This window comes from Manis javanica, chromosome X (genome assembly GCF_040802235.1).
Source record: "Manis javanica isolate MJ-LG chromosome X, MJ_LKY, whole genome shotgun sequence".
NCBI classification, from domain to species: domain Eukaryota; kingdom Metazoa; phylum Chordata; class Mammalia; order Pholidota; family Manidae; genus Manis; species Manis javanica.
In genome coordinates, this window is record NC_133174.1 from 36,450,869 (window position 1) to 36,464,004 (window position 13,136).

Here is a 13,136-nt window from a genome sequence, read left to right on the forward strand (position 1 = left end):
TTTGCACATGAGCCAGCAATTAACCAGTATAGCAAATGTAATTGAACATCATTCTTGTGCGCGTGTGCATGCGTGAAGCTGGAACTGTTTCCTGATTGTTCGTTCCCACCACCAGCAGGTAGAAGGCACTCACTTCATGTTTTCTAAATGAAAGACAAGCAGACAGATGGAGATGGATTGGCATGCCACCAGCCAAGATTTGGGATAGATAGTAAATGCGAGAGGCTGAATCACAGGATTAAAAACTAGCCCAAATTTCCTTTTACAGTTATTTCCATAAGTAACGTGCTTCATCTTTTTCAAAGAACAGAATCTTCAAAGTGTTAATGTCATTATAATACAAATAGTCTAGCAATATAAGGTGTGGTTTTCAGGGCATGGGACAAACAGGATTGATCTCTCTCTTTCCAGAATGGGACAAAGTGCTGTGCTGAATTATATACACTCCCTGCCTTTCTCTAGGCTTTTCTAATCATTTTCAAGAAAATGAACTGGTAGGGAAAGTCTTTGTCTCCCAGTTGCTCTGCACTGCTGGACCCTGAGTACAGTGCTTTGAGCCCCCTCCCCATTGTGCTGTACACAGTCACATAAGTCAGCAGGTGAGGGTTTCTCTCTCCCGGTGATCTGCGTGTAATCTAAACAGAGACCTCTACTTAGAATCTTCAGGATCCAGAGCACAGGGTTCCTGCCTTTCTCCATCTAGCAGAGGGGTCTTCCAGTCATCTCTAAATTTAAACTAAATAGATTATTGTCTCCTCTGCCCAGCTATAAAACCAGTAGTGGATTACTAAAAATAAGACATAATTTTTCTGGCCCTTAAATCTTTTGTTGAATCAGAGGATCATAAAGCTCTGGACTTGCCAATTCAAAATGTTGCAACTCATTTAAATGCCATCAAAAGTCATGTCCAAGAAGTACAATTAAAAGGTTACCTGTCAAAACTGTACAGCACACATCCTCCAGTCACAATCTTCCATCCTTCTTGTTTGCTTGCTTAAATCCAAGATGAATGTCCTTTAACCAAAGACCCCCCCACCTCCCCCATGAACCTCTCCACCTGAACACTACCAACCAGCTCCCTCACAGCCTTACTTTCTCCCTTTTCCATCTCAGATTACATTGTCCATTTTTATGATCACTTTTAGAACCTTCAATTCCCTGTGAGAAATCCTGCAGGAAGCTGCATAAAATGGCAGTAGGATGTGGGGGAAATATAGGTGCTCAGCAACAGCACGATTTTGCCAAGAGCTCCGAATCAGAGCTGGACAGCCCATGACATGGGTATCCATTCTTCACAGATTAGGGGTATTTTTTGTTCTATAATTTATTCCTTGGCTACACTTCCACAGATTTCTCTAATAAAGGATGAAATATGCCTTTGCAGCAATCCCAGATCAGAGGCTATAATCTCAACTCTAAATCAGCCTGCAGGGTGGTGAGAGAAAAACTAGACTTCTGGAGTTTGTTTGGGCCAGTATAGTGGGCAGCCTCCACCCTCCACCCCTGTTCTGGGGTTCCAGGGCACCTAAGAGAAGTTATCCAGAACTGAAGAGGTTCAGCACTCTCCCTGGGCCCTGCTGGCTCCTCGCATCCTGGAAAAGGCCAAGTCCTTTAATGGCTTCCTCCTCCAGCTAACTGAAGCTTCATGGCCAGAACATCTTGTAATGTGCAGAACAAAAATGCTGTTCAATTACTGTCTAGATTAGGATCTGTGGCAAGCAGCCTCTGAGACAGATTTGTATGTAGAAGCTTTATCATGGGGTTGAACTGAGATGCAGTCACAACAGAGGCTTTACTCTTCCGGGAGCTCCAGAGCTGAGTGGGCCTTTTAGTGTTGTCCTGAATTGAGGCAAGATGCCCAGGCCATTATACCCCGACCTGTGCTGGAAGGTGCCCCCAGGGAAGGTGCATGCCCTGGGGTGAGGCAGTGCTTCTCAGCCAAGGGCAGTTTCCAGAGAGGGGCTCAGCCATGGATCAGCAGCGGCTACACCCTCACCAGGTGGGGGAATAGGTGTCCTGCAGCAGGCTGGGGCAGCCCACTACGGCATCCACTGCACGGCCATTTTACGGCCAACAGTAAAAACAGTGAAACTGAAATTTCAACACCCCATGCACAATAGAGCATAATTGAAGCTTCAACTATTTAAAGTTATATTTTTAGGAAGAATATTTGAATTGGTTGATCATCTCTCCAATAAATCCTAGCACCAAATCTTCCTTCAGGTCCTTTGAGGCCCTGAGATGAGCTGCCACTTTCTTCTCATCTGTGTCATCTGACTCAGATGAACTTGTCTTTCTCAGCATCACCACCCTGGAGACTGTTCATCTGTATGTGGCTGTAGGTGCCTCCTTCTGCTTGGTGTACCCCTCAAAGATGGAAACATATTACACATCCATATATCCCCATACTTAGTCCAGTGCTTAGTATATAGGGCAATGGATAAGGGTTTATTGAATGAATCAATCAGTCAATCAACAAAGGAGCAAATTTGCTTTCCCTTTCTCCCCTGCAGAAACAAGATAGGAACACACATTCCATGCAGTGAGCAACTCATTTGCATGTATGCCTTTGTGTGTTTACCATCAGTGCTTAACAAAGGCTTTTGGTTTTGACTTTTGACTAACTGGCATAGCATAAAAGGGCTGTTCTGAAACAGACAACTATCTTACAGGACTCCTAAATAAACTAAAATCTATCATAGGGTTTGAATGCAAACTAGAGAGGAAATTAAAATATAAAACATGAAACAGCTGTTTGATCAGCTGTTACAATAGTCTGTGGACTTATCTGGATGCATAAAAATAATTAATCACAGAAAATGCTTTGTTAGAGAGCTCTTTTGTTTCCTGCACTGAAACACAACATATCTAATTAATGAAGTCAAACCTCTAGAAGCACAAGAAAAATGGTATCCAAAAAATTTTAAAGTACTGTAAAAAGAAAATATGTTCCCAGTAAATAATCATAGGCATAAAGCATTAATTGCAAAAACTGGTTTGCCCACATTTTATAGACAGCAAAATTTACTTGCCACCACAGACACTTTACAAAACTGAAGATACTTGTGACTTCTAGTACCTACAGTTTCATTTAATTTCACCTACAAACTGGTGACGAACCATTTTGGTTTTCTCTGTATTGTGCCAGAGTGGGGGAAAATGCTGGTTTCCTGATGGAGTAACTAAGAAACCCATTATTAAAATTCCACCATAAAGTAAATTGGTAAAAATTTATGGGAATGACAATTTTGCAATAATTATTAAATGCCTTCAAAGGATTCCCAGCACTTATTTCTAGGAATTTCCTAAAAAACAAAAATCAAAATTATGCACAATATTTTAGGTATAAGGATATTCTATAGTTTTGTTTAGAAGAGCAGAAATCTGAAAACATGAAAGTTGAGCAGTAAGAAATTGGTTAAATTAATTAAACAATCACAGGAAGTAATACAAAGTTACCAAAGGCATATGGAAAAAGAGCATTTAAAGCATGATGAAATTATGTTATTATTTATTTTAAAAGGGCTACCAGTGAGTGTGGTAAATATAGATGCTTGCACAAAGAAAATACAGGCAGCAATGGTAACAGAGGTTGGTTGTTTTGTGGGGATCCATCTTGGATGATTTTCATTTTCTTCTTGACCTTTTCTGTAATTTACAGATTTTCCCAAAAAATGTGTTATTTCTGCAATTTGTATTATTTAAAAAAATGTCCCTACCTCTCCAGAAAAAAATTCCTTAAACTGTAAATCACCAAGAAGGAATGTGATTTCTCCTTTCATTGATATCAGTGGCCTTTCTTCTTAAAAATTTTTGAGGAAACTGGGTTATTAATTAATTTAGTTTCCAACTCTTCACTTTATCCTGTTATCTGAAAAGGAGGCCCTGTTAGATCACAAAAGCTATTCCAAATAATGTAGAAAGCTGGAAAAGAACCCGAAGAGGTGAGATGCAATTAAAGACACAATTACAAAGACACAGTTTAAGACAGACACAACTAAGATCACAGGAATAAAAAAGTAGCTCCAACTCCAAAAGATGAGGTCGGGATTCCAGTTTTGATATAAAAGAATCATTGGAAATGTCTGAGAGGTAATAATCCAAAAGGGGAGATTACCTGGGCTGGAGTAGGACACCATCAGCATGGTACAATTCTGATAAATGTTCATCAGGAGAAGGCCAGGGTGAAAAATGGCCTAGGTAAGAGATGACTGTCGTAAGGTCAAGTGCTTAAACTTCTGACTGGAAGTGGAAATTAGTAGACTACGACATTTAAGGTGCCATTAACCGGAGATTATGGAAACATGACCGACACTGGGAAGGTCAGACCTACCGAAGATGCTTTCTGATGGTGCCCTCTCCCTCACAAAACAACAGAGATCAGCGCCAATTTTCCATAACGAATAGAATGAACTATTTACTTTGTGTCTGAGATTGCTCGAGCTGTGTGTCCCTCATTTGGTGAGCTGGGTCAAGCTTAATTTTTTTAACTAAGGAAAATTTTAAATACAGTCAAGTCCTTCAATTCCAATTATAAAAGAGGGAAAACACTAATTATTTTTTGTGACATTGCTTTTCCAGGTAGGCTGTCAGGAAAACAGAAGTAAGCAAAGTGTGCCTCTGAAGATCTCCTTCCCATTCTTGCCTCCCATCTCCCCATTTCTCTTGCAACCTGCCTTGAGGGTCATGATAACCCTATTTGTTGTAATCAGCTGATCAACTCTTAACCTGTTCCTGAATTTCTACCCATTCCTTGGGTTCCCTGGCTTTATGGTTGCCCTTTTGCACCTATGGGGCACACAACTGCGTACCTTACCTTTACAGCAAAAATTTTCAATGGCTCCCTACTTGCAGCCACAGAAAAACTAAACTTCTCACTTTGCTTTTCAATGTCTCACTGTTTGATCCTGACCTCCTTCTACTAATTTTATTATTCATATCTCCCTACACTGTTATTCTAGCCTTACTGGGCTTTCTACCTTCCTACAAATACAAATATCAGGTGTTAAATGGAGCCTATGGCCTTTGATTTATATTATTCCTCCCATCCCTAAAGCCTCTCTTCTTGTCAACCCACGCAAACCTTGGCTGTTCAAATTCCACTCCCTTAATGAGACCTTCTCTGACTCTTTGGGTCTTCAATGATTTCTTCTATCTAACTTAGCCCTCGGTTCCCACAGTACAGAATTCAATTCTATAATCTTTTTTTTTTGAGAGGGCATCTCTCATATTTATTGATCAAATGGTTGTTAACAACAATAAAATTCTGTAGAGGGGAGTCAATGCTCAATGCACAATCATTAATCCAAATAAGTTCTTACATGGTGAACAGTACAAGGGCAGTCATCACAAAAACTTTCGGTTTTGATCACTCATTATGAACTATAAACAATCAGGTCAAATTTGAATATTCGTTTGATTTTTATACTTGATTTATATGTGACTCCCACAGTTCTCCCTTTATTATTATTTTTTTTTTAAATAAAATGCTGAAGTGGTAGGTAGATGAAAGATAAAGGTAGAAAACATAGTTTAGTGTTGTAAGAGAGCAAATGCAGATGATCAGGCGTGTGCCTGTAGACTATGTGTTAATCCAAGCTAGACAAGGGCAATAATACATCCATGGATGCAGAAGATTTCTCTCAAAACAGGGGGGGTGAGGTTCTAAGCCTCACCACTGTTGATCCCCAATTTCTCACCTGATGGCCCCCCTGTGACTGTGCCTGTCTTAGGTTGTTCCTCCCTTGAGGAATCTTACCCGTCTCTGGCTAACCAGTCATCTTCCAGGGCCATACAGGGAAATGTAAAGTTGGTAAGTGAGAGAGAAGCCATATTGTTTAAAAAGGTTAGCTTTTTACTTCTTTGCAGATTTATGCCCTGTGGCTTCTATGCCCAGCATTTGTCTTGAGGTATCTTTACCACTTGGAGGAGGTATGATACTCGGTGAATTCGATATGAGGCACGAATTCTATTTAAGGGTTGTAATTAGGAAGGAAGAAGAAAAGCTATAGAGGTAGCAGATGGAAGAAAACATGGAAAGATTGATTATTTCTTTGACATATCTTCTTGTAACTTCAGCATGTATAGGTTTTAAACTACTAATTAAATTGTGCACACACATTAACATAATAGGAATACAGTTACATAACCAAAGCAGATCTATAATTACCCACCATCTCCAGTGAAGCCAAGAAAATCAGTTAGGCACCCTAGGCATTTGTGAAAATTTGTCTATGATATAATGGATATTGTCCAACTGTACTTGAACAGTCTGAGAGAAATCAGACAAATTAAAACAACCCATTCTTGGGAACTGTTCACATCCCATATGTTCTTTTAACAGTAGATAGTCTGTAGTTGTAAGATTTTGGAGCACTACAACTTGCACTTCTCCTAGTTCTTGGTTGAGTTCCAACAGTACAGATCCAGTCAAATTTGTTGTTTTACTGTTTGCACAGGCCAGCTTAGATATCTCCTTCTTCATTCCAATGGCAAGTCCAGGAACCGGTGGGATGAATGCAGCTACAACTGCAGCATCGCCTGGATCCTTGTTGAGGTTTTTTGATAATCATCTTCTGGTATGTCTCTTCCAGAGAGTGCTGATGTTGGAAGTTCTTCTTCATATCGTATCTTAGTTCATTTTCTGGGTAGCCAAATTAGGATTTGATCCTCTGTATAAACACAAACAGACCCTTTGCCCACACTTTGATATGCCCTTTATACCATTGTGTAGAACTCATTAGAGGTCACCACACAGGAACTGCTTTTTTTTTAAGAGAAAGGAATATTATCAGAAAAGTGTACATCCATAGCCGACCATCTGACACCCTTTAAGTGATCAAATTTAAGGATATTTAAAGCATGCATTAATCGTTGATTTACAGTTAGTTTTATCCTATCAGGGAGTAATCCCCCTTCTCTTTCTTTCTTTTTTTTTTGTTATCTTTAATCTACACTTACATGAAGAATATTGTTTACTAGGCTCTCCCTTATACCAGGTCCCCCCTATAAATCCCTTTACAGTCACTGTCCATCAGCATAGCAAAATGTTGTAGAATCACTACTTGTCTTCTCTGTCTTATACAGCCCTCCCCTTTCTCCCACCCCCCCATGCATCCTAATCTTAATACCCCTCTTCTTCTTCACCCCCCCTTATCCCTCCCTACCCACCCATCCTCCCCAGTCCCTTTCCCTTTGGTACCTGTTAGTCCATTCTTGGGTTCTGTGATTCTGCTGCTGTTTTGTTCCTTCAGTTTTTCCTTTGTTCTTATACTCCACAGATAAGTGAAATCATTTGGTATTTCTCTTTCTCCGCTTGGCTTATCACTGAGCATAATACTCTCCAGCTCCATCCATGTTGCTGCAAATGGTAGGATTTGCCCTCTTCTTATGGCTGAGTAGTATTCCATTGTGTATATGTACCAGATCTTCTTTATCCATTCATCTACCAATGGACATTTAGGTTGCTTCCAATTCTTGGCTATTGTAAATAGTGCTGCAATAAACATAGGGGTGCATCTGTCTTTCTCAAACTTGATTGCTGAATTCTTAGGGTAAATTCCTAGGAGTGGAATTCCTGGGTCAAATGGTAAGTCTGTTTTGAGCATTTTGATGAACCTCCATACTGCTTTCCACAATGGTTGAACTAATTTACATTCCCACCAGCAGTGTAGGAGGGTTCCCCTTTCTCCACAGCCTTGCCAACATTTGTTGTTGTTTGTCTTTTGGATGGCAGACATCCTTACTGGTGTGAGGTGATACCTCATTGTAGTTTTAATTTGCATTTCTCTGATAATTAGTGATGTGGAGCATCTTTTCATGTGTCTGTTGGCCATCTGTATTTCTTTTTTGGAGAACTGTCTGTTCAGTTCCTCTGCCCATTTTTTAATTGGATTATTTGATTTCTGTTTGTTGAGGTGTGTGAGCTCCTTATATATTTTGGACGTCAAGCCTTTCTCGGATCTGTCATTTACAAATATATTCTACCATACTGTAGGGTTCCTTTTTGTTCTATTGATGGTGTCTTTTGCTGTACAGAAGCTTTTCAGCCTAATATAGTCCCACTTGTTTATTTTTGATGTTGTTTTCCTTTCCCGGGGAGATATGTTCAAGAAGAGGTCACTCATGTTTATGTCTAAGAGGTTTTTGCCTGTTTTTTTCCATGAGTTAAATGGTTTCATGACTTACATTCAGGTCTTTGATCCATTTTGAATTTACTTTTGTATATGGGGTTAGACAATGGTCCAGTTTCATTCTCCTACATGTAGCTGTCCAGTTTTGCCAGCACCATCTGTTGAAGAGACTGTCATTTTGCCATTGTATGTCCATGGCTCCTTTATCAAATATTAATTGACCATATATGTTTGGGTTAATGTCTGGAGTCTCTAGTCTGTTCCACTGGTCTGTGGCTCTGTTTTTGTGCCAGTACCAAATTGTCTTGATTACTATGGCTTTATAGTAGAGCTTGAAGTTGGGGAGTGAGATCCCCCTACTTTATTCTTCTTTCTCAGGATTGCTTTGGCTATTCAGGGTCTTTGGTGTTTCCATATGAACTTTTGAATTATTTCTTCCAGTTCATTGAAGAATGTTGCTGGTAATTTGATAGGGATTGCATCAAATCTGTATATTGCTTCGGGCAGGATGGCCATTTTGACGATATTGATTCTTCCTAGCCACGAGCATGGGATGCATTTCCATTTGTTAGTGTCCCCTTTAATTTCTCTTAAGAGTGACTTGTAGTTTTCAGAGTATAGGCCATTCACTTCTTTGGTTAGATTTATTCTTGGTATTTTATTCTTTTTGATGCAATTGTGAATGGAATTGTTTTCCTGATTTCTCTGTCTATTGGTTCATTGTTTGTGTACAGGAAAGCTACAAATTTCTGTGTGTTAATTTTGTATCCTTCAACTTTGCTGTATTCTTATATCAGTTCTAGTAGTTTTGGGGTGGGGTCTTTAGGGTTTTTTATGTACAAATATCATGTCATTTGCAAATAGTGACAGTTTAACTTCTTCTTTACCAATCTGCATTCCTTGTATTTCTTTGTTTTGTCTGATTGCCGTGGCTAGGACCTCCAGTACTATGTTAAATAGCAGTCGGGAGAGTGGGCATCCCTGTCTAGTTCCCGATCTCAGAGGAAAAGCTTTCAGCTTCTCAGTGTTCAGTATAATGTTGGCTGTGGGTTTATGATATATGGCCTTTATTATATTGAGGAACCTGCCCTCTATTCCCATTTTGCTGAGAGTTTTTATCATGAATGTATGTTGAATTTTGTCAAATGCTTTTTCAGCATCTATGGAGATGATCATGTGGTTTTTGTCTTTCTTTTTGTTGATGTGGTGGATGATGTTGATGGATTTTCAAATGTTGAACCATCCTTGCATCACTGGGATGAATCCCACTTGGTCATGGTGTATGATCCTTTTGATATACTTTTGAATTCGGTTTGCTAATATTTTATTAAGTATTTTTGCATCTACATTCATCAGGGATATTGTTCTGTAATTTTCTTTTTTGGTGGGGTCTTTGCCTGGTTTTGGTATTAGGGTGATGTTGGCTTCATAGAATGAGTTTGGGAGTATTCCCTCCTCTTCTATTTTTTGGAAAACTTTAAGGAGAATGGGTATTATGTCTTCTCTGTGTGTCTGATAAAATTCCGAGGTAAATCCGTCCGGCCCGGGTGCTTTTTTCTTGGGTAGTTTTTTGATTACCATTTCAATTTCTTTGCTCGTAATTGGTTTGTTTAACTTTTGTGTTTCTTCCTTGGTCAGTCTTCGAAGGTTGTATTTTTCTAGGAAGTTGTCCATTTCTTCTAGGTTTTCCAGCTTGTTGGCATATAGATTTTCATAGTAGTCTTTAATAATTCTTTGTATTTCTGTGGAGTCTGTCGTGATTTTTCCATTCTCATTTCTGATTCTGTTGATTTGTGTTGATTCTCTTTTTCTCTTAATAAGTTTGGCTAGAGGCTTATCTATTTTGTTTATTTTCTCAAAGAACCAGCTCTTGGTTTCATTGATTTTTGCTATTGTTTTATTCTTCTCAATTTTGTTTATTTCTTCTCTGATCTTTATTATGTCCCTCCTTCTGCTGACTTTAGGCCTCATTTGTTCTTCTTTTTCCAATTTTGATAATTGTGATGTTAGACTATTCATTTGGGATTGTTCTTCCTTCTTCAAGTGTGCCTGGATCACTGTATACTTTCCTCTTAGGACTGCTTTCCCTGAGTCCCACAGAAGTTGGGGCTTTGTGTTGTTGTTGTTGTCATTTGTTTCTATATATTCCTTGATCTCTATTTTGATTTGTTCATTGATCTATTGATTATTTAGAAGCATGTTGTTAAGCCTCCATGTGTTTGTGAGCCTTTTTGTTTTCTTTGTAGAATTTATTTCTAGTTTTATACCTTTGTGGTCTGAAAAATTGGTTGGTAGAATTTCAATATTTTGGATTTTGCTGAGGCTCTTTTTGTGGGCTAGTATGTGGTCTATTCTGGATAATGTTCCATGTGTACTTGAGAAGAATATATATCCTGTTGCTTTTGGGTGTAGAGTTCTATAGATGTCTATTAGGTCCACCTAGTCTACTGTGTTGTTCAGTGCTTCCGTGTCCTTACTTATTTTCTGCCCGGTGGATCCATCTTTTGGGGTGAGTGGTGTGTTGAAGTCTCCTAAAATGAATGCATTGCATTCTATTTCCCCCTTTAGTTCTGTTAGTATTGGTTTCACATATGCTGGTGCTCCTGTGTTGGGTGCATATATATTTAGAATGGTTATATCCTCTTGTTGGACTGAGCCCTTTATCATTAGGTAGTGTCCTTCTTTATCTCTTCTTGCTTTCTTTGTTTTGAAGTCTATTTTGTCTGATATTAGTACTGCAACCCCTGCTTTCTTCGCGCTGTTGTTTGCCTGAAATATGTTTTTCCATTCCTTGACTTTTAGTCTGTACATGTCTTTGGGTTTTAGGTGAGTTTCTTGTAAGCAGCATATAGATGGGTCCTGCTTTTTTTATCCATTCTATTACTCTGTGTCTTTTGATTGGTGCATTCAGTCCATTTACATTTAGGGTGACTATTGAAAGATATGTACTTATTGCCATTGCAGGCTTTAAATTAGTGGTTACCAAAGGTTCAAGGTTAGCCTCTTTAGTATCTTACCACCTAACTTAGCTCGCTTATTGAGCTGTTATATACACTGTCCGGAGATTCTTTTCTTCCCTCCCTTCTTATTCCTCCTCCTCCATTCTTCATATGTTGGGTGTTTTGTTCTGTGCTCTTTCTTGGAGTGCTCCCATCTAGAGCAGTCCCTGTAAGATGCCCTGTAGAGGTGGTTTGTGGGAAGCAAATTCCCTCAGCTTTAGCTTGTCTGGGAATTGTTTAATCCCACCATCATATTTAAATGATAGTTGTACTGGATGCAGTATCATTGGATCAAGGCCCTTCTGTTTCATTGCATTAAATATATCATGCCATTCTCTTCTGGCCTGTAGGGTTTCTGTTGAGAAGTCTGATGTTAGCCTCATGGGTTTTCCTTTATAGGTGACCTTTTTCTCTCTAGTTGCCTTTAAAACTCTTTCCTTGTCCTTGATCTTTGCCATTTTAATTATTATGTGTCTTGGTGTTGTCCTCCTTGGATCCTTTCTGTTGGGGTTTCTGTGTATTTCCATAGTCTGTTCAATTATTTCCTCCCCCAGTTTGGGGAAGTTTTCAGCAATTATTTCTTCAAAGATACTTTCCATCCCTTTTCCTCTCTCTTCTTTTTCTGGTACCCCTATAATATGGATATTGTTCCTTTGGATTGGTCACACAGTTCTCTTAATATTGTTTCATTCCTGGAGATCCTTTCATCTGTCTCTATGTTAGCTTCTATGCGTACCTGTTCTCTGGTTTTAATTCCATCAATGGCCTTGTGCATCTTATCCATTCTGCTTATAAATCCTTCCAGAGTTTGTTTCATTTCTGTGATCTCCTTTCTGGCATCTGTGATCTCCCTCCGGACTTCATCCCATTTCTCTTGCGTATTTCTCTACATCTCTGTCAGCATGTTTATGATTTTTATTTTGAATTCTTTATCAGGAAGACTGGTTAGGTCTGTCTCCTTCTCTGGTGTCTCTGTGATCTTGGTTTGCCTGTAGTTTTGTCTTTTCATGGTGATAGGAATAGTTTGCAGAGCTGGGACTAGTGATGGCTGGAAGAACTTCCCTTCTTGTTGGTTTGTGGCCTTCCTCTCCTGGGAGAATAGCGACCTCTAGTGGCTTGTGCTGGATTGTTGCGTGCAGACAGGGCTTCTTCTTCCTGCCTGGCTGCTATGGAGTTTATCTCCACTGTCCTGTGCGCGTGGCCTGGCTCGGGCTGCTGCTCCAAAGTGGTGGAGTTGCGTTGGAGGGGGAGCGGCCGGGAGGCCGTTTATCTCCGTAAGGGGCCTCCATGCTCCCTGCAGCCCAGGGGATTAGAGTGCCCAGAGATCCCGGGATTCCCTACCTCTGGACTAAGTGTCCCGCCCTGCCCCTTTAAAAGTTCCAAAAAGCACCTGCCAAAACAAAACAACAACCACAAAAAAAAAAATGTTCGCTCGTTTTTCTTTATTCTCCGGTGCCAGCCTTGGGCACCCACTCACCGGACTTGCTGCCCTGTTTCCCTAGTATTGGGGTCCCTATCCCTTTAAGTCTTCCAAAAAGCGCTCGCCAAAACAAAAAAAAGAAAAGAAAAAAAGAAAAAAAGGTGGCCGCTCGCGTTTCTTTTGTTCTCTGGTGCCGGTCTCCGATACCCGCTTGCCGGTCTTGCTGCCCTGTTTCCCTAGTATTGGGGTCCCTGTCCCTTTAAGACTTCTAAAAAGCACTCACCACAACAAAAGAACAACAACAATAAGAAAAAGATGGCCGCTCGCTTTTCTTTTGTCCTTCGGCACCGGCCTCCGGTACCCACTCACCATTCTTGCTGCCCTGTTTCCCTAGTATCCAGGGCCCTGTGCATGCACTGTGTCTGCGCTCTGGTCCGGATGGCTGGGGCTGGATGTACAGCAGTCCTGGGCTCCTTCTCCATCCCGCTCAGACCTCTCTCCTCCCACCGTGAGCTGGGGGGAGGGGTGCTCGGGACCCGCCGGGCCAGGGTTTGTATCTTATCCCCTTTGCAAGGCACTGGGTTC

The 13,136-nt window shown here is 40.3% G+C and overlaps 1 protein-coding gene across 3 annotated transcripts in view; it reads right to left on the bottom strand.

Annotated features, from left to right (window-relative positions):
• Window positions 1–13,136, bottom strand: part of MAOB (monoamine oxidase B) — a 116,550-nt gene that overhangs the window by 93,398 nt on the left and 10,016 nt on the right. For 2 of the 3 annotated variants that reach the window (XM_037001518.2, XM_037001516.2), the window contains exon 2: window positions 4,118–4,196. The exons of the other annotated variant lie outside the window; for it this stretch is intronic. In XM_037001518.2, the coding sequence (XP_036857413.1) occupies window positions 4,118–4,169 (52 nt within the window). In that variant the 5' untranslated portion in view covers window positions 4,170–4,196. The remainder of the gene's footprint in view (window positions 1–4,117; window positions 4,197–13,136) is intronic. 3 annotated transcript variants of the gene reach the window in all.